The following is a 25,897-nucleotide window of genomic DNA, read 5'->3' as shown; positions in this document are numbered from 1 at the left end:
TTTGATACACCGGAAAAGAAACGGACGAGCTTAGAGACAGATCAGATAGGGACCCGTGTAAACGGATGTCCAAGGGGGCGCTGTTAGAGAATGGAAAATTGACACGATGAATACTAACTACGTAAAAACTATGGAGTGAACAATTTAATGTATAAATCTATGTTAATTTTTCATCCAAATGAAAGTGGAAATAAACTTAACAATAAACAAATTTATTCATTCTTTACATAAATCTAGATTAGTAATTTTGATGCGTATATAAACGTATCACTAAATCAGAATTGCCAAGATAAAGAAAAAAAATTATTTAGTATAAATTTTAGAAATTACTATATACAACTGTTAAAAAAATATATATAACTTTTTTTAATACATGCACTTTTACATGAAGAAATAAAACAATCATTTTTTAAATATTTAATTTAAGCTACGTACAATATTCAGTAATGTGCTTAGTATATTATACATACATATGTTTGGATACGGTTTAAATTAATGTAAATTAGATTTCTATTTTTCTTAATTTATTTTTTGAAGAAATTAATTTATAATTTTCACTCGATATTATTTACGTAGAAATAAATTAATTTCTAAAAGGAAATGTATTTGTTTCATTTGGTAAAAGCAGTGAATAAGATAGAAACATGTTCTATACATTTTCAATTTGATTAACTATAAATACATATATATATGTACAACTGGAACAATTTTTTTACATATAGTACAATATATATATTCAATATACGTCGGAGAAGAAAATAAACTGAAATTAAGACTGGAATATTTACTTAGTATTATCAAAGAAAAACATGATTATATTGCACGTGTAGAATAACAAAAATGGAGAAAATATGTATATAAAAACAGTCTTAATTCTACAGATGAGATAAATCTATAATTTATAAAGACAATTTATAAAGAAAACGAACTATTTTTTGAAGCTTTACTAAAAAATCATAAGTATAGTTTGTAGAACCCATATAGTAAAGTCATAAATTAAAATACTAAATGTCAACAATCGATTGATATAGCCCTACTCAGAGCCGGTATTTGGAAATTTTATGTAATATATATATGTATTACATAAAACTTTTTGATTGAATATATATATATATATATATATATATATATATATATTCTGTAAAGAATACCAGGTTATGTATATCTAAAATGAATTATTATATAAACTTTTTTTTAAATATACTACAAAACAAGAAACAATTCTTACATTGTACGGTCCTGAACAGGGCCCTGGTTCCTTATCTACCCCAATAGGTTTTAAATTCCTGTTTTGATTGTCGGAACATGTAAATTTAACGTTTAGTAGAGTTGGCGATTATTTTTATGACTTCGTCAACTCGTTTTTACCAACTGTACAAAATCTCACCGTCATACTAAATATACATATGTAGTTTCCTTGCACAAGAAACATGTTGGTGAATTGCAATTTACCAACACAAGGTAGCGCTGGGGTGCTCCATCAATCGGTCCGTCAAGTCTCAAGTTTCACATAAACAGTATATGCCGTGACTTCGGTGTGTTCGAAGCAGTTTGATGTTCGAATGCGCGCAAGTGCAGAAGAAGCCGAGATAATGGTGAGATAATTTCTTTTAATCGAAATATAGAGTAGTACATTCTTTTGATTAATCGTACATGGTTCGGAAAAAATCTTGACTATGTTTCGTGGTCGCGATTTAAATACCGTCCTCCCGTAAAATGGATTCTTTAATAAGAGATAATGTTATGAGTGTATTACTTGGGAAACTGCACGTGCGTCATTAAATTCACAACACAACAGTTCAAGTAATTAGATGATGAAAAAATGTCTGAGAGAATGAAAGAATCTAGCAAGAGAAATTAACTCGTTAAGTGAATTGGAAACTCTTTCTTAAATGGAATGGTACAAAGCAACAATTCTTTACCGTGGCAATAAAGGAAACTTTATCAAAATAGGAAAGAGATGTCTGTTTATCATGTGCCTTAATTACCACAATAATGATCTTCTTATGGTATGATTATCAATGTGATTGGCGTATCTTACTGAATGACAGACAATCATCAGTGTGTCATGGAGGACGGTGGTCAAGTGCATTCTAACACTCTTCTTGAGGAAACATTTTATGTTACGTCGAAGAAAAACACTTACTACAAGGTGAGACTAACAGAAAAGGGTCTCAGCTTAGAGAAAGACAATAATGGTGCGACGAAGGTTGAAACGATCGTTCTAAACGACATAATAGGGTGCAGATGTATGCGTTCGAAACGCAAAAGCGCGGGAAGCTGTGTTTGTGGACCAGGTACCTCGAGATCTCAATTTAAGCTGGTCGAGTCTGTGGAAGCATATCAATCCTACGACGAGTTTGACACTTCGGCCTATCTTTATATTTATGCGTACACGCTGAAGAAGGCACGTATGAAAGGTATCAAGAGACGAGAAAGGACCACGATCACGCTACGATTCCGCAGCTTTGACAAATATGAAGATAATCTACGAGAGGCCAGCAGGTGGCGATTAGCTATAAAATGTCTCATTGTTGGCTTGCCTGTGCCTAAAAGTTTTATGAGCCCCAGTCACGAGAATCTGGAATCGTTGATTAGCGGTGAGTTCAATCTCTTTTTCGTTCTCTTTTTCTTCTTCATCGTACTAAGTCATTCACATAGCGATAATTCGATAAATTATGTTTCTTTTCCCACCCTTCTAACGAAAACGTTTAAGGTAGGATCATGTTAGGTAATCAATGCTAGAAATTACGAAATAATAAAACGTGAAGAAACTTCATTAAAATTCCTTCTACATATTTACGCTAATGAACTTACACATTATGGATGAATCTAGGTATTAATGATTGAATGTTAATTTCAATAACATGATTGTATCTTATTGAGATGAGAATAGTTAAGAAATCAGGAATGACATTGTAACATGGGATGAAAGGTAATTTAATATAAAATATTGTTTATTAATGGTAATTAACATTTGTAAATATAATCAACTATTTCGCAAATATAGTTTAAATTATAGTAGGTACATTGTTATATATATATAGTCATCTCAAATGCTTTCTATTATGTGAAATGCTTTCTATTATAATATCTAATATATGCAGGCCAAACGCCAATGTTTCTTTTCTTGAGTAGGTCTAGATTCTAGATAATGTGTATTAAGAATAACTGTACTTTCATTTGCAGCAAATGCTTTTTCTTCTGCACATCATTTTTAACATTTATTTTTTTCCTTTTTAAATACATTATTGTTTATTGTTTATAGAAATATATTCGTTTGAATAATGATAGTTAAATTTTTTAATAATCGATTACGTAGAATTCTACTTAATGTTCCAGTAAGGCAATATCCAAACGGAGGAAGTTGTATGTTGTCGTTATATGAGTACATTTTTACAATGATTAATATATCTGAAATTCAACAAATATGATTGTATGAACAAAAGAATCCCAGATACGGAGTTAGATTATACGCACGTCATTCTGCGCACAATCTCCTTAATTATATCTAAAGGAATATTAAATTACATACACACACACACAAAACAATTTACAAGTTTCTTACGTTGATTCATGCAAAGATTAAGATCTTTTATTTGTATTTCGAAAAAATTTTTTAATACGCACGCTATCAGTCATTTGCAATATCATACGAACGAATTTCCACGTACATTTATTTCAGATAAACGATACAATAATTTTCTATATCTTGATTCATAACCATTGCAACTTATTTAATTTTTAAATTTGAAAAAATTTATTCATTTAAAATTTATTCATAAAATTAAAAAACTAAACATAAAATTAAAAAAAAAATTAATTAAAAAATTAAATTAGATTCATATCGCCTTTAATTACTTCATTCATTTAAAATGCATTTACTCACCACATTTATAAATATTGCAACGATGTGGAAATCAGAGATTCATACGCTCACATATTTTTCAATGTTTTCTTTCATTTATGTATTATGTATGTTCGTTCTAATATTTCTTGTACTTACATTTTCTCCGGAAACATAAAAGATGCGTTAGAACTATTAAATACATTACTAAAAAAGTGTTTGCGTCAAAGACGATTTTTTTGCTTTAATTGGATTTAAAACAATTTAGATGTGTAAACTGCAAAGTTTTAAATCAGTATCTTGAAAGAAACATTTATGTACTGTAAAATTCAATACAGATCCAATGCTTAGAAAAGATATTGTGTTATTTCGTGGAAATAAAATGTTCTAGTTACTTTGAGCAATATACTTTAAAGTTTTTTAAATATTTTATTTAAAGTTGCAATGACTATCATATAGTCATCTTTAAAGTTGTATTTACATATTATTAGAATAAATATGTCTTGTCTTATTAGTGTTAGAACACTAACAATTGAAAATTTTTACAGATTTCGTGTTTCTCCACTTTCTGCTTCAAACCTTCGGAATATGTACCATGCACGTTTTTGAATTTCCGAAATATCGTAAAACAAAGTTTCACCTTCTTACATATCTCTTCCATTTTTTCTCCTTAACCTTATTTTACACAATAGAACATCTGCAATTGAGCAAAAAAATCATTATTCACCGTCTTTGAATCGTAATCATAATTCTTGCAGAATTTATGTTTCTTCTCGTTCTACTTCAAACTTTTCGAATATTGTTACCCTTCTGTATTTTCGAAATGTCTGCCAACATATTTCCATCAAAAGTTTTTCAATCTCCTTTAATGCGTCATGCTTACCTCCGGTTATTAAAAGTTTTCTGGACGTTAAGAATCGACAGAGCGAGGATTATATTTCCGCATTTTATTCTTAAATAATATTTATTTTGACTGAAATATTTCTCTGGTTCAAAATGTCAATAATGTTATGTTAATTTAAAAGCTACACAGATTAACATCGCGTTATATATGCGTGTCGCTAAAATGCGTAAATCTCGGAATTATGTAACTTCTAATCGAATCTGATTATGCCCATTTATAAATTAAAGGCAATAAATCGCGTCTATATTGGGAATTTATTATTAAAATTTCGAAATAGGAAAATTAAGCATTATCGTATTTCTTAAAAGCAAAAATTTATATTTATCGTCCCAATGCTCTTTTTATACCATATTCTTTTTATGTCTTATTTAAAAAGTAATTTTAAAATTATGATTTCCCATATTTTTGGTATAGACTAAAAATAATGATATGATAATAATAGGACTTGTTGATTTACTAATTATTCGTATGCTGTGATTATTACACTTCCCGTATATACATGCTTGTCATTCAAGAACATTGCTAGTCATTGCATTTATTTGCAAGACGGTATAACAACATGGTAATAATAAGCGTGAATGATGTTTTTCAGGAACAGAACTTTAAACGAAGTAATATTGAATAAAGTCATTATGACTTCCCCGAAACTGAACTATCTTAGTTTAAAAACTAAACGAAGTTCAGCTTCGCATTTTTCCTCGTTTAATTCATCTTTGCTGTGTGTTTCTACATAATTCTATGTATGTATTGAATACATTATCCTTTTTGTATATTATTATACAGTAACGATAACTCAATTATAGATACACATTTTTAGAATTAGTATTACTTGCTTAAATTCTCTTTTTGCTTTTCAATCGATTTTGTTCTTACGTCAGTACTGTAAGTCAGAATTCTGAGAATTTGAATTAATCATGTTTTTCAACTGCTGAAAATATCATGTGTTTAGTTTTGCAGTAAGCTAAATTATAACTTTAGTTTCTTTGTGGAGAATGATATATCATAATACCGAGAATGATATATTAATAAAACATCATTTTATCAAAATTGCAGTGGTCTGGCATACGTCATTGTAAATTAATAACTAACAACATTACATAATTAAATCTTATATATCAACAAAATATTCCTATAATAATGCTTATGAGATCGCTTATGTCATAGATAATGTAATACGTTTCTGATAGTCAATATTCAAAATAATGTTACTACTTATCTTGTAAACAGAATATGATCGTTTTATGATTATCCATTAAGTGTTGAAAATTCCAAATGTGAAAGAAATGCGAGAAATGAAAAATTCATGTGTTTGTTAAATTTTTAAAAAGTCAATAAAATTCGTAATCATAATTTATTTTCGAAAAAGTTTTAATCTTTTGTCTTCATCCTTTTTCAATATTATTTTATTACTAATTTTACTACTAATTGAAAATCAATACATAAATACACAATACGTTGTTGAAATGTTATTCGGTAAAAGATAAAAAGAACTTTCACGTTCGTAAATATTTTATTCATTGAAAATTGATATCAGATTCCCTTGCTTGATAACTCGGCAAGGTTTCGTGAAATATTTTAATTTACCGTAATCAAATGCGATTTACTTTGAATTTTCACTTCACTGTGTGTATACAACGCATATGTTTCCACTTGAGAAGAAAAAGACGTACAACTGTACACCTTTTTTATAGCACAATCCGCTTTGAAATTTAGTTGCACAAATTAAAGCGGTTCAGTATAAAGTATGGAACACAAGAGAGTAATCTTTTCACCACATATGTATGCAGTCCACCTTTTTAACAAAAGTTTCGAATAAGTTATACTTTGTAATGATAAAATACACGATGATAGTAAATAATGAAAATTCAGAATAGTAATAGTCAATAGTATCTAGTATTTCGATGTTTTATGAAATGTTATTTTAAATAATAATTAGTATTTACTGATAATTGCAGTACTGTTGCTATTGTTCGTTATTGGTTCGTTATTACAAGCATTGCGTTGTGCCCTGATGCATGAAATGTTAGTTTTCAATTGTATAACGCAATAAAAAGATCGTGTAATTGTGTCTGGTATGATGCAATTCTGTAATAAGGATACATTTTTATGAACTCGAGGAAGAACTGAGTTTCCATGGAAAAATTCAAATGTAATAATTATTTAAATTTTGTTTATTATTTAATATTATTTCAAAGAAATATATGTAATGTGGTATGAAATTATACATAACAAATTTAGATACAAAATAGAAATTTATTAACCCATTATGAGATTATTACTATTTGGACTTTCAAAGGTAACTGATTCCAAGATTTTGCTGCATCAATGCCAAGACTTTGTCTCTTTAATAACACCAACAACCTGTGGAATAGTGAGAATTGTGTGGCTAATGAATCGGTTTCTTAATCGTCAAAAATATTTGATGATAATATTTTTGTATCTTTATCCTACTCGATAAAAAAGTTATTTTAGTAAGGAATTAGTTTAATTAAAATAAAGATGGTTTAATACATTAATAGCAGCAATATTTTTGATTTATATTCTGTTTATTTTGAATTCACGTAGACAAATTGTATACTATAAGAAAATTAGAAACGATAGGAAAAAGGATTAGAAATAAATACTTGCTATTAATCTTTTCGATTTTGAACAACAATAATAGCAAATAGTAATTAAATTACATACAATATTGTAAATTGCCAACTATATAAATAATTTTAGTACTAATATTGCTGTGAATAGTACTATCAGTGGTGTTAGTCTCAATGCTATTAATATTCCAATACTATCAATAGTTTGATCAAATATTATTTATAATAGATACATGTATAGATTTTTTTATTTGCAATTGTCTGTATCAGTATTACAATTTGTGATATGACATACTTTTCTATTGCATTATATGATTCCTCATTGTAAAGATTTTTTATTTATTTAAAGTCCTGTATTTACTTACTATTGATTATAATTCCTTAATTTGACATCTAGGAATACAATTATTACTAAGAAAAGTTGGTTAATGTCAATAATAATACTATTATAATTATGAAAAGATCTAATATTTTAATGATAGTGTAAAACTGTTTATTTATAGACCTATGGTTATTCAATTTTCAAGTCAAATTATATAGAATTAAAAATAAGATTTAATTGATATTTTTAATCACTGATATAAGCATAGATCAACATATATCTTAACATTAACAAAGTTCATAAAAAAAAAGTCTTCCTTTTTTATAGCAAAATTACAAATCGTTTTATAACATCCTTTTTACGTCACTTTGCGCAAAAACAGTACATAATAGCAATGCTAATTTGATCGCTACATGACGCACTAAACTTTAATACGATAAAAATGTTATCTATTTGACACTGATATTATCAATAGAGGAAGAGTTTTAATAAACTATGGAAATTTATTCGCATCGATATACATTTTAGTTAAAAAACAAATTAGCAAATCTAGAGAAAACAGACTTTTGCAGTAATCAAAACGTTATTGTGTGTTAGTAATATTTTATTTTATCGTTATTATGTTTACAAAAATTTATAATAACCAGAATCTTTTTCCTTTCTTTTATTATGATTATGAAATAATTAGTATTTTCGAATCGTGAATTTTTTAAACTAATATTTGCGAAGCAAAAAGAAAAACTAATTTTATTGCATAAAAAATATTTACGTCGGTCTTGCTGCTCATTACGATTAGATGCATAAGTATTAGAACGCCGTTATGCCATGGTTGCTAAAAATTTATCGCATTTATGTCCAAGGCAAGAAAATTATCGCGGCAGTCGGACTCGGTCGAAGTTCGATATTTGGAATGATCTACCGATAGCTTATTCTTCCTCAGATTGAATATTTTTTATTTGTTAATGTTTGTAAACATATGCACATGTTTGATGTATTGATGTTTGAATCTATGCATATCCATATTTAATATTATAAAATGTATAATAGTGTAAAATATATAGAATAAATAAAATGCAATAATAAATAGTGTAATATAGTAAAAAGACTAAACTAATTCGCATAAAGTAAACAACCAAAAAACCAGCATATCTTTTTAATAGATGAATTATGATACTTGTACGACGCACAATAATGAAACAATTCACCGACGTGTAGATTCTAACCGAATGAGTGAAAAAGGTTAATTTTCATTGCAGCCTATTCATTTCGTGTTTTTCCGTCTCTTTTCTCAAATAATACCAATGTATTTATTTGATATTTGATAGCGTGAATTTTCATGTTAATATCTTATTGAATAATCTGCCAGCGGTTAATTTATAAACAAAAACATTTAATGCTACTTATGTAAGTACTACATACTACATACATACATATGTGTATATATTTGTATATTGTTTGATGTTGCGTGTTACAAAGTATGTACATATCAAGTTATAATCAATACAAAATCTCTGCTCGTCAATGGTGCAGTGTATTAATACTATAATGTATATAGCATTACTATCTGCACTAATGAAATTTTTTCATTACAATATCTGTTAAAGTCTACTCGTTGATAGTATAATATTATGCATAATACAATGTTATACCATTATAGTTTTTTATTCATATCAGTAAAATTGTTATAAATTTTTTGGCATGGAAGCTATTTGTCGATAGTACACAATGACGTATCTCCGAGTTTTCATCGCTATTTATCTTCAGTGATGAAATTTTCACATATTTTTGAATGGCTGTTTCATACAGAATGACCAAATTTAATATGGTTTAATTTGATAATTTAATAAAATCGAATTGCATTCGAAAAATAATAAAACAAATATACACATTTTTTTCATCTCTCACGAAATCAATAATTGAGGCAATATTTCAAATATCATGTTTTCCGGAACATCCTGTTTTCATACAAACAGTTTCACTTTATATCAAACTGCAGGTTAATTTATATTTTATTGTTGGCGCAAAGGCAATCGATATTGGTTAAGAGGAAGAGATTTATCCTGCATGATAATGTTTAACCATTAGTTCCAACGTGCGTTTCCGTTAGAATAATGTTTTACCATGGGACATGCTTGAAACTCTCGAAAGGGGGTAACTTTAATGGAGCTTTGAGAATAGAAAAGAAGACTAAACGAGAGGAAATACATATTATGAAAAACGTTTTTTTCTCAAGTTTTGATCTTATTTTCTTCTTCTCTTTGTTTTTTCTTCAAAAGGATACAGTTGCAAGGATTAATTTCTCCGCTTTTTTATCAGTCTGTTGTTCAATAGAACACAAGGCCTCGTACTAAATACATTGAACTATTGCTGTGCATTCCGTTTACGTCACTCCTTGATTTATTGTGCATTGACGAAAATAACCGTCCATCTACTCTGCTCCTCTTTTGACACAGTCCTTTCAGATCGATGTAGTTCAATAATTCACACTAATTTTTGAAGATAGTCTCGAATATACAGATCACAGTGGCTAATATGTAGGTACCTACATATTGTACATATTTTTTAATTTATTTCAAGTTTCATATTAGTATACTTAGAGAACTTTTATGTTTGATAAAGTATCGTTTATATAATTCAGTAATATATGGCGAGTGGATGAATCGTGTGTTTATTTTATATTGGTTTAGTGGATTAGATATATTAAATAATAAATTGGTCGATGCTACACGCTGACCACATGTTATTTCACATTCCAAAGTGTGCTATTCACCTGTATCGATACATACTAATCCCTAACATCAACATACTGTTGAGCATATTCCACAAGCGTAACATTAATTCAGTATGTCTAGCTTGTTTTAACGTATAATGTTTACATGAATTATTTATCTTGTAATAAGTAATATATTAAGAGTAAAATCATTACCATTTTTTCACGTTCCATATTTTTGTTGTGGCTTTTATAATGCTTTTAAAAACTTTTGTCCATATGATATAATATTATAAAATATGTTGGCAAAATTTATACCGAGTTCTGCTATTACATATCTAATATTATTTATTTTGTTATTGAGTAATATTTAGTAATATATTACACAATATTATTCACTGCACAATACATACCGTTTTGAATTCGCTAAGGATACGCTTCGCTTGATAATGCTTTCTAAAATTTCTTTGGAAACTTACACTCGCCACGTACCGTTCAACCCTAAAAATGCTCATCCTCACAAATATATAAATATATTACACACTCGCATATAGCTTGAGTATTGTGGTGGTCCGTGCATTCACAGGGTTCTAATTTCTAAATGCAACAGAGGCATGCTTTCCTCGTCAAATATTCTCTCGTGCGTCGTTGCAACGTTGGAACACAAATAATTACCAGAGTGGAGCTAGAATATTTATTCGTGTGTGATTTTCAGCTTTTTTAGAAGGCTTTAAAGCGATGTCGATTTCACGCGAACTACAGATTTTCAAGTCCTGGAGGTGCTTTAAAGTAATAACTTTAATTAAAATGCGGTTGTGAGTTAGCATATTTAAAATGCGGATGATACTTATATCTTACAAAAGTATTAGAATACTTAGTATAGAAACTTTTTATCAATAGGATCGTAAGATTCGTTTCAAATTCTACCCATGTAATTACGAGCCGTGTTTTACAGTAGTAATGAAATTTCAAACTGTTTTTTTATAATATGTTGATAGCTTCCATAAGTAGATACAGTAAACATATATAGTATAGTCTATCATGTTTCTATAAGTATTCAAATACTCTTGTAAAACAATGTGTTATTTGAAATGCCAACAATAAAAAGAGCAGTAAAAAATAAAACATAAACCGGTAAATAGTCGAAGTCCGTAGGTCCAAACACGTAACAACGATGATGAACAATCCCTTCTTTCTCCATCTATTCAAGATATGACGCGAAAATATGAATAGCATTAGGAATCGGAAATAATACATTCATAGCTTAAACCTGATCACCGTTTTGAATAGTTGGTGATCGGGATACGCTAAAAGTTTCATAGCGACTGGCTGATTCCGTCAATTCTCAAATTGTTCTCTTGACAAGTTTGTTTACAGTGCGCGTTTGAATGACCACGTATTATTTACGTGGTCATCCGTTATATAACATTCGGCCATATGGATAAATGCTTTATTTATGAGCTTATTAGTGATATCGACGTGAAACAAATGTGGCAAACCGTGCGTACATAAGACGCAAGACAAAAGAACAATTGGGTCGTGTATATGTCGCGTCTTCGCGTCGCCAGAAGTGTTTCGACATTTTTCTCAAGCAATGGACCATGTGGCTACCAGCCAAATTAATTCAAAATGACCTACATAAAATTGCTGATTGCATCTCGTTACAGGGATCGATCGTTGTTCGTTGTTTGCGGTTATCGAATATTGGTTCAGTTGTCCGAACCAAAGCTTTTCGCTTTGTTGCTCCTCGAATCGGAGCCGATTCTGTGATGAAATTGGATAAGGGCGAAATTCATTTGCATTTTTGGTCAGGAATCGTTTCACAATATCTGTTATCTTTGATAATATATTTTTTTGCACTTATGTATCTATGCATGTATATATACGTATATTGTACGTATAGGTATAGCATATGGCGTAGATCAGTATGCGAAAGATGGCTGGTGGTACGAGAATAATCTGTGCAAAATACACATGTATTTTATTGTCGTCGACCTTGAATTCCAATTTGCAGAAAAAGCGATTTTTATAATGCGATACTATAATTTGTTGACTTTGACTTTGATTGAAAACTGTTTTCAATTTCTAGTAAAAATTGTCGCAAATGGTTTTAATAAATTCTTATCTTCCGATTAAAAATCTTAAACAAGTCAAATTAGCCTTAAATACACTTTGGAAACTAAATCGCGCATGTCATATTTTTCGCAAGATAATTTTGCAAAGTTTAGCATAAAATGGTAAAGAGATTAAGTAACAGAGTCATGCACGACGATTATGTTATTATACCTTTTTTATCCGCTATGTTGAATACAATTTTTGTCAAATTATATAAATGAAGCTACAAGGAATGATATAATATGATATACGATTAATTCACTCCAAAAGTTTTCTTTCGACTCTCAGACCTTTTATAGTTGGTGTTACTTTATCTGTACTTTCACTAGTTGCGTTTAACGATCCATAACTCCTAGGTTTACGTAAATACAAGCAGAGCCTGTTTAAATTACTGCTCAGAGAGAAAATAGTAACGTTCGTAAGTTTGATAACCTATTTCCTCCATTTTTCTCTCGGAAATGTAGGCAACCCTTTTTTTCAGAAGATGGACTTTCTTGTTCTATAAATTCGATCGAACACAGATTTTTTACGTTGTCAGGTTTTATATAAATAAACGCAACCATCGGTATAAAATCTGTTTTGCAAAGTCGTACAAAATATTTATTTGACTATACAACACATAATTTTTAAAAATTTCTTACTATGTACTTTCATAAAATCAGTTACTCACATTTATATAAATATTTAGTAGTAAGCTTATTCCAATGATAGTCCATACATCTCGATTAATTAAGAAATGCTCAATTATTATCGCAGTAATCAATTCCCTTGTTCTTTTTTTATCGTATTTCAATCTCAACTAATTGCGAGCAAAGAAATCCTTCATGCAATTCAGAATTATTAAATAGGAAATATAATTTTATAAAAATGCATAAATTATAAGCGAATTAACCAATAATCGTATATAATTAACAAAAAATTGTATCGCAAATATTTTACGCAAAAATAAACAGCATGCTTCATGATAAAATAAAAACTAGGTATACATTAAAATACATTTGTAAGAAATTACTCGAGATAATCGAACACGACTGAACTGCAGAGAAATCTCTGCAAAGGGGTTTGCTGCGGTGGCGTCTGCAGGGGCGTCTTCCAAAGATTAAAACACGCTCGTTGCGTTACACGTCACGTAATCATCCAGGGGTTTCTTGCTTCGTAGAAATTTTCTTTACCCTCGATTATCTTCTCCTTATTGTACGAGATTATATAGCCAAAGATTTCTCATAAAATTTTCAAAGATATTCTGGACCTCAAGATTAACAAAATACAATCAAACTCGGGTCTGAAACATATATAGATTCTAGTCTTCTACTGTAAGATTGAGAAAAAATATTTTAGATTTTAAAATTAACGGAAAAGTTTCAGTAAACATAAACACTAAGACCACAAAGAACCAAAAAGAAAGTAAAGCCAATTTCAAGTATAGCATGAATTACTCGTGTGACTTGGAAACTGAAATGATTGTCAAGAAAACGGTCAGTATTGCAGCACTTAGGAATTGCAATGACGTGCATAATGTGCCCACGGTTTCATAAGAAATCACCCATAAATTGTACGCATAACACGAGTAAACGTGATTGTATCTTGATACATTACCAACTAAACAAATCAAATACTGAAGAACTATTTTTAGAAAAATCAATACAAAATATATGACATAATATAAACTTGGAAAATAATAATCTATCGAACTTTTTAACGAAAGAAAATTTCCTTAATATATAAAGAACTGTTTCTCCTCAAGTAGCAGTCTCCACTTTCATTAGATTCATTCATTTTTCATTAAAAAAAATCATTTTAGTTTTTTCAAGTCATGAAAACGTACCACGGTTAAGAATAAAGTTATAACTTAATTAATTATGAAACTAAAGTTAAATGATAGTTTTAATAGTTGAAACACAACTAAATCCTAATTTTCAAAATCATCGCTTACATTATTATGATCTTCAACCCGCCATATGACATTGCAGCGTACAAATGGAAAAAGAACAGGAAGAAGGAAGCAAAAACTCCTTTGAATTGATTGCAGCGTGTCCAGGTGAGCAACGAAAAATTCTGGTGTTGCTGAATCCAAAGTCGGGACCAGGAAGAGGTCGAGAAACGTTCCAGAAAAGGATCCATCCGATTCTATCGGAAGCTGAGAGGCCTTATGATGTTCACATCACCAAGTGTCCCAATTACGCACGCGAGTTCGTGCGTACGAGGGACATCTATCAATGGAGCGGGCTGCTGATGGTCGGAGGCGACGGTATCGTGTTCGAAGTAGTAAATGGGCTTTTTCAAAGGCCCGATTGGGAGAAAGCTCTGAAGGAATTATCCCTTGGTGTGATACCCTGTGGTTCTGGTAATGGTCTGGCGAAATCCATCGCGTACGCTAAACAGTAAGTCTCTTTTAGGATCATCCGGGTTCGTGATTTATTTTATGTGTCTAGCTCGGTCGTTCCGAGGAAGTCGTTATTTCCGCCTGCAACCGCCTCGTTCAATTTATATGTATGCTCGTAGAAAGGCGTTTCTGCAATTTCGGCAGACAATGGATTTGTTTTAATAATGATTTTACTAAAATCTTCGAGAAAATTCTTCTCACTCATGTATACCTTGTATTTATGTATTATAGAATTTATGTACTGTTTAATTAAGTTCAAATATATTAAATTTAGTATCATGAATATGAAATATAGAACCTGATAAAAAGATGTTTTATTGGCAAATAAGAATATTCTTTTTGTAACCACTATATTTTGTAGCCATCCTTTTGTACTATATAACGTACTGTAATTGTACACTATTCTCGCCTCATTCTTTTAATTTTCTGTGGAAAAATTTTATAATCTTATACCGTTATCGTGCTTCAAACATGTTGTTGGACATTAGAATGATAGTTATATGTATGTTACAAGAATGAAATTATTTTAAAAAGCACTTAAAATAAAGATTGAATGATTTGATAAATAAATTGTTATAAAATATGGAAGATCGCATAGAGAAAACAGATACAGGCGCCATTTAAAAAAGATATTAGTAAGCGAGTGCATCAATCTGCACCATATTGGTTCATTGTATCGAATATTGTTGCAGAGCAAAGGGTTAATTATACACATGTGAGCGACATAACATCGCTTAACAGGCACCACTGTTATCAATTTATTCTGTGAATTAGTATGAATTTCGCGACAGGCAAGTTGCAATCTTTGAACATAGGCATTGTTACAAGCATATAGTCTGCATCATTTATTTTAATTTTCTTTGGCTTTTAAACAGAATTTTAGGATAGATAAACAGGATAAAAAAGATTTAAATCGAATCAAACTAATTTTTATAAATATCCGAAACGAAAATTTATATGCAATGATCTATTTATCCTTTCATTAATACATACATAAGATGAAATATTCAAGGTCCACTGGCTTAGATTTATGATACGATGATTAACTCGGCGCATTGCAAATTTTCTGATCAATGAATTTGTAATTTTTCAGCAGCTATGACTACTCTACAACGATATACACGTGATAAAATTTCGTGTTTTCAAGGGTCGGACGATAACTCGGATGAGCACCGTAAACTAACGATAAATCGACCTAATTTTCGTTTAGCCATTAAAGCGTCGAGGACTACACGTGCCCCTGCATTTTTCGTCAAATTCAATTGCTTTCATTATCTTTCATTTAGCTTTTCCTCTCGTTCATATTTCCTACGTCATAACAAATTTCTAATACCTTTCCTATATCATATTCATAAAATGAATCATGAAACTATAAAACAATTATGATATTATCATCGTTTTACCGACGTTAAAAATTTATTGAAAATATTTATTAGATAAAAAATTGCGACAAATTATAAAACTGCAATAATTTTAAACTCCTATTTATTTTTAATTTCCTTTAAGTAAATTTATAATGTAATAACATTGTAATATAACGATTGCATATATACTTGTTCTTTGAAGTATTATCGAGTAGATAGTATCGAAATAAGTATGCTATTATTTCTTATGAAATAGCAGAAGTATATTAGATTAATCAGCATCAAGCTAACAAGAAATTTGCACATTTCTTGATATCCGTGGGTTTCATACCTACTTAAAGAATCACGCGGATTTTTCCGCTTGTTAACTGCTCACCTGTTACCTTCAATAGTCGTAAAAAATTCGTTAAAATGTTGTACAACCAGACAATATATACGATAATGAGATATAAATATGTTTTAGAAAAAAATATTCATATACTTTTATGTTGTTATCGTTTATCATTATCGTTACTGTTATTAACGATGCGTAAGCCACTTGTTGAATATCTGTGCAATAAAAAGTAAAAAAAAAAGGTATTACATAATCAGTAACATTCTACGCTATAGTAGGTATATTGAATCTTCATGTTTGAAAGCATTATTGTTCTAATAATTTAAAAACGATCGTTTGTTCATTATATTTTCACCAGTATTTTTGTAATTAAGAAACCAATACTTTAATTTCATGAATATTTAAAAAAAAATTAGTTGCACATTATAAGATAAAAATTATTTACATTAACTTATCATTGTAATGTCATCGGGATTCTCATCGGGTGACGTTACGTATCTTATGTAACTCAAGAGAACACTATCATATCGATGTAAAACTAAAGCGTTTTTTACTCCTGCACGTTTAATACTAATGTGTTTTAACGTTTCAATGTGTTTCACCATCCTTGAAGTATACTTTCCATATTGTAATTATGATCATATCAAGCAACAACCGAGATGAAAAATACCAACAACAATATTCATGGTACCTAATACAGATAATGAAAGAAATTTGCACGATCGAAGAAATATTTAACGTAGAATATCTTTCGAACTACATATGTAGCTTGTTGATAAGGTTGTGCACAAGTCGATACGTGGTACGTGAGTCTTCAATTTTTGTTCAAACTTTATTCTTAAATCGTAACGAGAGGTAATGCGTTGTAAATGACCTTGTTTCATTTCATTCGATATCGGTCTTTACGAACACGTTTTTGGTTTCTCACAACACTTCGTTTTATAAAACATACGCTATTCTATGAGTCATTTGAAACTACTATTCGTTTCGTAAAATTTGTGTCGATTATCTAGAAAAATTATAGACTTTGCGGTTTAATTATTGGACATTTCTTTTACTATAAATGGTCCCCATGCACACACATACACACACAGACATATGTAGAACTTGTAAAATGTACATAAACGAAAATTAAATATTACAGAGCTCCAATTGAGATTATTCTGCGTTTCCTGTTTTAAGCACATAGCTTAGTATCGATTTTACATTGAGAAATAAAGGCAATTGGATGAAACGCGACGATAACGACAAAAAGTAGTTATTTAATACGCGTTTAGCGAAAAGAGAAAAACTGTAAAGGAAATTTCATTGTTACAAAATTATAGTAATTATGATATAAGGACGGAAGAAAGATTCAATTTTCTTGATGCAGCATTAAATAAACTAGATAGTCGATCATTATTCTCTTGTGGTCATCCGTAATATTATCGATTCTTAGTTACAAAACACAAACAGTTTCACATTTCTCATTTCATTTTCGTACACAGAAAATTAAAAAACCGAATAATTATATTAATAATAATAAAATTAACCCTATCGTTCTCTTTAGCGTTTAAATATATCACCCGAAATAGATGTTATATCTTTCAATAAATATTACTAAAACAGAAGAAATATTTGGTGTTTATATTCAATATAATTTTACTAGCTTTTGTGTACTCTACGCTTTTTATGAGATAAAGTGACCTAAAAAAGAAAACATTTGTAACGATACAAACGTATAGAAGAAGTGAGGAGAATAGCAGGGTTAATGAAAATCATGCTATAATTAAATAATTACAATTATTTTATTTGAGAAAAATCGTAATCTGCTTTAAAAATAATAATCATGCGCATTTACCAATAGTAACGGATTCTATTTCAGGGAGCCGTACGATTATAATCCTCTTCTCGTCAGTGCACTATCCGTGGTGAAGTTTAAAAAGGCGCAGATGGACCTGGTACGCGTTGAAACAAGGAATCAGATTCTATTTTCGTTTTTATCGGTCGGCTGGGGTTTACTCGCCGACATTGACATTGAGAGTGAACGTCTCCGTGCAATAGGCGGTCAGAGATTCACCATATGGACTATCGCCCGGCTGATAGGTTTGAGGACATACAAAGGAAAAGTATCTTATTTAGCTTGCGATAAAGTACCGTCCGTGGAGAATTTGGGTAATGGCAAGGCCTACAATGAGTACGCACAGGAAACGCAGATATCGCATTCAAGGAGCTGTGGCGATGATTTAGATCGGTACGTTGTTGTCTTATCACGCATTACCTCTATTATTTGCGCATGAAAAATGCCAAATGAAACAAGCATCATATTCGACAAGATAATCCTTTGACAGAATTCTGAGGTCAAATGGGAAAGATGGAGTGAAAATTTTCGCTTAATAGATAACAGACCAGTACGAATACAAACTTCAATTATCTGTTCTTTGATACTCTTGTGTAAACATCTTACTTTCTCGCAAAGTATTATATCGATTAATGTATTATAAAAGTCGTAAGAAATATGTAAATACACTTATCAAGTTTACGTAAGTTTATAGAAACTGAAATGATACTTTGCATATGGATGTCTCGAGTTTACGTAATATTCTGAATACATACATACATATGAATTGTAGTTATCATACGAGATACGGTCCCTATTAATTTTCTATTAACTATGAAATAAGAATCTTATTATGACGAAAAAAGACTTACGTCCGTAAAAGAATGTAGAAAAAGAATGTCCGTAAAATAACGCAAAATGTCAAACGAGAGATATTTTTGTATTCAGTATCTGGAATATTGGAGAGATTCTATCTGAATTTAAAATGACATATGATATAATTCATTCAGTTTCATCTGCTTTGTGAATTTATTCTTAATAAATCAGATAAAAATAACACCGAAAACAATCGTTTAAAGTCCCAACATCAGGAACTCATAAAAATTTTATTTGTGGTTTGCATTTATCAACATACAAATTCAATTCTCAAATTGCAGTATTTTGTAAATTGACGTTTGAAACGTATATTCTTAAAAAATGCTTTAAAAAAAGTAATAAAATATGAGTTTTTTTAAAATACTATTCTATCATATGTTTAGATACAGCAAAATCAGTGAATCGAAAAGCTTCCATGATGCAATCGATGGAGATCCTACTATTTTTGATGGATCGTTTGATAGCTGTGATGATAACGAAATAATAAGCGATAATATCACTCTGGAAACAGAAGCTGAGAGAAGACAGAGGCTAGACAGCTTCTACTCTGCGACATCCGCAAAGTCAACTTATTTTAGCACGGGATCAATTTCTAGTTACCATAGCATCGATGATCCCAATAATGAAGATATTGGTAAGCTTTTAATTCATACATTAATAATTTTCATATCTCGACAAAACGTTTTTCTTATTGTGTGCTGTTACTCGCATATCATATTTTTACTTTATCTACTTTAAGATGCTCGCTTGTAAACGTTTTATGTATTATTACATATTATGTTCTTAGAAACTAAGAGTAGATAAAAAAATTGGTCTAATTTCTTGATTAATTTAGTACATTACAAGAATTTGAATTAATTTAAACTTTCTGTACTCTGTACCTCTTCCTAAAATAATAATATGTCTATAATTAAGATCCAGAGAACAGTAGTCAAGTTATGTATGGTCCATCCTCAAGGCTGCCCGCTCTAACTTCAGAAGTATCAAATTCTTGGACGCAAATTGAAGGTAATATCTTTAATAGTTTCTAAAATAACAAATAATAATTTTTATTATTTTTAATAATTATCTTCTAAGGTAATAAAAAGTACCGTTAAAATAGAGAGTAATATTTAAAGTCTATTACCTAATGCATATGAAATCAGATGATAAGTTACAATTTATACAAGGCAACTATATGCTAGTTTAGCCCTTAATAGTCTGCATGCATCTTACGTTGCGTTTCTTTACACATTATGTAATTCGCAGCTTTATCTGCCACGATGCTAAACTTGATAATGCTGGTACACTTGCTTCCCGTTGAAAAACGGCATCGAGAACAGCATCGCAAGGACAAACATTGCTTCAAATAGTATTACTAACCATAACCCATACTTGTACATAGTGTACACAGCTAGCTTGTGAGTAAAGCTATGAAAATGCGTACAATATAAACAGAACTGGAATATACTAAGAAAATGTGCAAACAAATGTACCAACGTTATTATCCCATTTACACAATAGTATCCTAGACTTGAGTGCCTAATTTAAATGATGTTATAATAGGATACTTTAATTTGAATGATATTTTCAATATAAATCAATGAATATATTATTTAATGAATTTATTTGTGTGCTTGAAATTTCAGGAGAGTTCGTTATGGTTCACGCGGCATATCAGTCTCATTTGGGCCAGGATTATTTCTTTGCACCTCGTGCCAAATTGGCGGACGGCGTTATTTGGCTTATGATAATAAAAGCCGGAATTACTCGAGCTAATTTACTCCAGGTAAATAGTTCGACTAAAAACAATATCTTTGGCTTATCTAATTCTAATTCATTGCCAAACAAGTGAAATGTTTTTAAAAGCGGAACGCTTATTAGGTCCTTATTTATTGATAAAGTAATTTAACCCTTTGTGATCTATTCGTTGTTTTAAGTAATACAATGAACTTCCATTTCTCGATTTATCTTGGGTATATACCCATATATATAAATTATAAAGAACATTATCATAAAAACATATCTGAGCTATGTTGCCAAAAGATCTGCACATCTGAATTCCATCATCTGAATTTCACAATTTATACACATAGTTCAATGGCGGCTGGCTCAGGAATGAGAATGCTTCCGTGATTCAAATAGATTTACGAATTTTTCGGTGACATAGCTCAACTGTGATTCAAAACAGGCTTTAAAAATATACGAGCTTGATAGGTAAATGAAAAGTAAACAAGATTATGCTTGCGTATCAAACACGTGCTTAGACTGTTTTAGCAATTTATCAAGTTATTATTAACCAACAAATCTAAACAACTTTATTGAAACACATCTTGAAACAATTCGTACATTGCCAAAACTTTGATCACAAAGAACTAGTCAATGTTACTATAAGAAATCTAAATTAACATATGAAAAATTTTAACCATTCTAATATAAGTAAGAAAATGCAACTTTTTTAATAAGGTATTATGATGTAATTATGATGGAATTAAAATGAAGTTAGAAGCAGATTCAACATATTATAAATACGATATCAACACATTAAGAATTATTTACTATGTCTGTTAGTTCCTGTTGGGATTAAATAATGGTACCCATGTAACACGGTCTGGCGTCGACATGATACCGGTAAAGGCGTTTCGAATAGAACCAGAAGAAGGAGCGAACGGTTACATTACGGTGGATGGAGAAAAAGTAGATTATGGACCTTTGCAAGCCGAGATATTCCCATCTTTAGCGTCGGTAATGTCTCCTTGATACAAATTAGCATTACACTTCGTACAGAGTTAGCAATGGAAATCAAATTGTACAATCCTAAAATCTTAAGTTCAATAAGATATGTGTTATGGTAGCATGGCCTGGTGACAATACTGTATTAATATATTCCAGTTCGCAATACGTAAATACAATTTAGCTCAAAGAATTGCGATAGATGTACGTCCTAAACTATGATATTAATTCGTTTCATCAGATGTATACGAGTACATATGTATAAATTAGCGATATTAATGTAGCCATAATTTGTATAGGGTGAACTTGTTATTTCCTAGAGGTTTATCGTTTGTACGACATAATCCGATGCTGTTATTTGAAACTTTACAGACGTGTTTTACGCATCAAAATTAAATACATTGAAAATACTAATTAGATTAAAACCTTTTTTATTTTAATTAATTTTTTTATCTCGAGATAATTTTATATCAGTAGTTTTAACGGTAATAAAAATTAAAGTATTCCCCATGCATTTTTAAATACATTCCTAATTGCATCTCATAAATAAAACTCGATTGAATTTGGATTCAAAGGAGATAAAAATTTCAAAAATTCATGTAATTTCTCTCCTACAACGCATTCAGTTTCCAAAAAAAGTCATTTAAAGATTAACGGCTATTTAACATTCCTTTGTATAACTATAAAAATTGTATAGCTTAATTCACTTTAGAACCTTTCAATTTATAAATATTATAAGTATCTTAAACACGTAAGTTTTTTAATTGTTTAAAATGTATAAAACGTCTGAAAATTTTCGGAAGCGGTTGATGAACCATACCATATAACACCGTTCAATAGTGCTTACTAACTAGTTATCTGTAATTTTATTAATTAGCCTAAATCCTAACTTTTTGGACTGTTTCCTATGCGACGTATAATAGTATAACTTCAAAATATTTCATGGATTTTATGCTAGTTTTCCTAATCCTCGATTTACACAACGAATTGGTCATGAAAGTTAGATATAAATCGAAATCAATATTATAACAATATAATAAGTTGAGTAATTCGATGATTAGATGTATCTTCCTCCTCGTTATTTACCAAAGGGTATTATTAAAATTCATCAAGGATTAACGATAATTTCCTCCGTTCAATACCTTCTGGTTGTTCTTTCAGTGATGTAGATAAGTACATGTATTGTATTTCTTAAACGATTGTATAGCATATAATACGTTCCATTGTAAGCATAAAATAATTAATTTCGATCTTCTCGATCGAATTTGTAAAGATTCTAATTTTTTAAGCTTGTATGCATTTTATCGACCAGGTTGTTATTATCACGCGGTCTAAATGCTGGCATACAGTATTGATTTAATCGCGATAGTTCTCAAATTTTGTACATTTAGGCGCATTTTAGATTAAAGAAAGAACATGTCAATCTTTCGATACAACGCACAGATACCGTCTTTTGATCTTACGCTTACGAAATATTTTTTCGAGACATCATTAGCCGCTATAAGAACGACATAAGAACATATCATAATAATTAACAGATAATATGCGGCACGTTAAAGATCTAATATCTGATTCATAAGAGTGCACAATTTAAAAAGAAAAGAAGAACTAATATCGAGGGGACACTAGAGAGGTGTTTGATACTGTTATATAGTTGCGCTTTAATATCGAAACGAAGAACTTTCATTTATTATAGAAAAATTTCATCGATGTTCTCTTAGTTGCTAAAAGCATTTTTATAGAGATAATCGATATAACGTTTAACAAATATTGCGATGATTATAATTTGTATAAATTGTATTATTTTATACGTGTAAATTTGTGCCAAGAAATGCGTAAAGATAATTAAGAAGTATATAGATGATTTTCTTTTTCTCTATATTATTTCTTTTAAGGTTTTATTATTCTATCTTTAGTTTCGTGCCAAATCTTGTGTTTGTGATTGTGTCATAAATGCCAAGGATCTTAACTTAACTAACTTAACTAACAAGGGTTAAAACTTTTCACAAAACAAAGAAACCAATTATATATATTTATTATTTTATTTATTGTTACATGCTGTGCAGTATAATAGGGTTTGTAAATTGTTAATGTTTTTCCAAAAATCAAAGGAACACAAGAATTTTATTGACAAAAGACACAAAACAAAAGAACAGTAAATAATATTGACATAGTTCCATTTGTACTATCTTCAGATAATCAATTTCATTTTATAGCACAGTCAACAAGAAGAAATCAAAATTATCATTTTATAAATTATGTACAAAATATATTGCAAATTCAGTATGGATAAGATTTCAATGGCACATTTGTAATAGAAAATTAATGATCCTTTATAATTGCAGATATGTTTACGATTGCTAGGAAGAGATCTAGTTGATCCTTTCTAGTCACATAACACATTTGTATGCTCCTGAATGTTATCATTTTGGTATCAATTTAAGTATATATACAATTTTTCCAAGAAATGAATTTACTTCAATTAAGACACATTTTTTCAAATGTATGTACCAATATAGTAATGAGCTAAGAAACTATTGTAAATATTGAAGAATGCTTAGAATCTCTAAGGATCGATAATCAAAATTTTGAGGTTAACTATAATGATTAAACAATTATTTTATAAAAATGTTTTTTGTAGAAATGTGACTAATAAGGGTTTTAACTTATAGCATAAGGCTGTAAATGACATTTTTGTTCGACATTTGTCCCAAAATTTTCAACAAATGTAATTGTGTTACACATGATCTTTTTCTAAGTTTTTTTCATTTTTATTAGTTCCCTTTAATATATATTATAACATTAAAAATAGGACAAATAGTCATCTCGTTATAAAAAAATAAAGAAGCGCTAAATTTTTGCATATTCTTAGAAAAACGCTACATTACCGCTCAAAGGAAAAAAATTTGTCATCGATGAGATCAATATTGTAATGTATATTGATTTTTGTTATTCCGCTATTTTTTTTGCGGAACGATCGTTAATGTTTTTGAGAATAATGAAAGTTATTTAGTATGATAGCAAATATATATGATAATAAATTTCTTTACATAAAACCTCTATCATCCCGTGGTTTGCTTAAAACTATTGTAGTTAATGAATATTATTTCTGTGCCTAAAAATTGCATATTTATAGTTGCCAGTGTGTAACATATTAGAGTATACCAATATAAATGTGAGTCATCTTGAATCATATTTATAATTTAATGAGTATTACGGAAGTTGCAAGTTATAAAAAGACATTACTATCTATATTTTACGATGATAGCACAAAAATTAATTACAAATTATTTGTAATTTACAAAAACATTAACACACTTATAAAATTATGTACATAAAAAAGAAACTCTAGTTTATCACTTATTTATTTCGATATTGATACAAGGAAAATCACCATAAAATTTCTTTCAATCTGATTAATCAAACCAAGCTTCTTTCAATCTGATACAACTATAATTTTTCCAATGTTTATTTGCATACAGCTACGACATAACCAGAAAAAATAAACGAAAAGGAACTGATATATATCAGAATATAAGAAAAACTCACAGTTTTCTTTAATACACTTGATTGAAGCAGCTTATACACAGGGAAAATTAGAGTTTCCCTGTATACATAAATTCGTATGAAACAAGGTACTTCTTTTTTTATTTATAGATCTGCCATAAGTACTGCTAACAGGGAAATCACTTATTTACAGTTCATATATAAAGTAGTTACACATAAGTTGCTTATAAGTTTATATATGGATAGAGAACACAAAACACGATCTTTCACGATTGTCAATTCTAGTCTTACAAAAGTATCGCGACCATAAATTATCACTCTAATTCAGGCATCACACATCATACTTGAAAAATTACACCAATTTTCACTATCATCTTAATATTGTATAAGAATAAAAAGTACTGTAAGATTCA

At 29.6% G+C, this 25,897-nt stretch overlaps 1 protein-coding gene across 2 annotated transcripts; it reads left to right on the top strand.

Moving 5' to 3' along the window:
• Positions 1-1,508: 1,508 nt before the first annotated feature.
• Positions 1,509-25,037, top strand: Sk2 (Sphingosine kinase 2). 2 transcript variants are annotated; one of them, XM_069115288.1, is made up of 7 exons: positions 1,509-2,600; positions 14,519-14,870; positions 18,435-18,803; positions 19,649-19,899; positions 20,181-20,273; positions 20,894-21,033; positions 21,816-25,037. In XM_069115288.1, the coding sequence occupies exons 1-7, from the start codon at positions 2,045-2,047 to the stop codon at positions 22,002-22,004; spliced, it is 1,950 nt and encodes a 649-aa protein (XP_068971389.1). In that variant the 5' UTR covers positions 1,509-2,044; the 3' UTR covers positions 22,005-25,037. The 2 variants fall into 2 exon arrangements, with proteins under 2 accessions (XP_068971389.1, XP_068971390.1); XM_069115289.1 differs by lacking the exon at positions 18,435-18,803.
• The last annotated feature ends 860 nt before the right edge of the window (positions 25,038-25,897 follow it).

Source organism: Bombus flavifrons, chromosome 6 (genome assembly GCF_040668555.2).
Source record: "Bombus flavifrons isolate JBK064 chromosome 6, iyBomFlav1_principal, whole genome shotgun sequence".
Classification (NCBI taxonomy): domain Eukaryota; kingdom Metazoa; phylum Arthropoda; class Insecta; order Hymenoptera; family Apidae; genus Bombus; species Bombus flavifrons.
This window is presented reverse-complemented; position numbering and strand designations above follow the sequence as displayed.

What these genes read in the sequence shown, in the direction of transcription:
- Sk2 (XM_069115288.1), top strand. Translation starts at nt 2,045, where the DNA reads ATGACAGACAATCATCAGTGTGTCATGGAGGACGGTGGTCAAGTGCAT. An exon ending in TCTGGAATCGTTGATTAGCG is followed by an intron (nt 2,601 to 14,518) that starts GTGAGTTCAATC and finishes AATTGATTGCAG; the next exon opens with CGTGTCCAGGTGAGCAACGA. An exon ending in TTCTTGGACGCAAATTGAAG is followed by an intron (nt 20,274 to 20,893) that starts GTAATATCTTTA and finishes TTGAAATTTCAG; the next exon opens with GAGAGTTCGTTATGGTTCAC.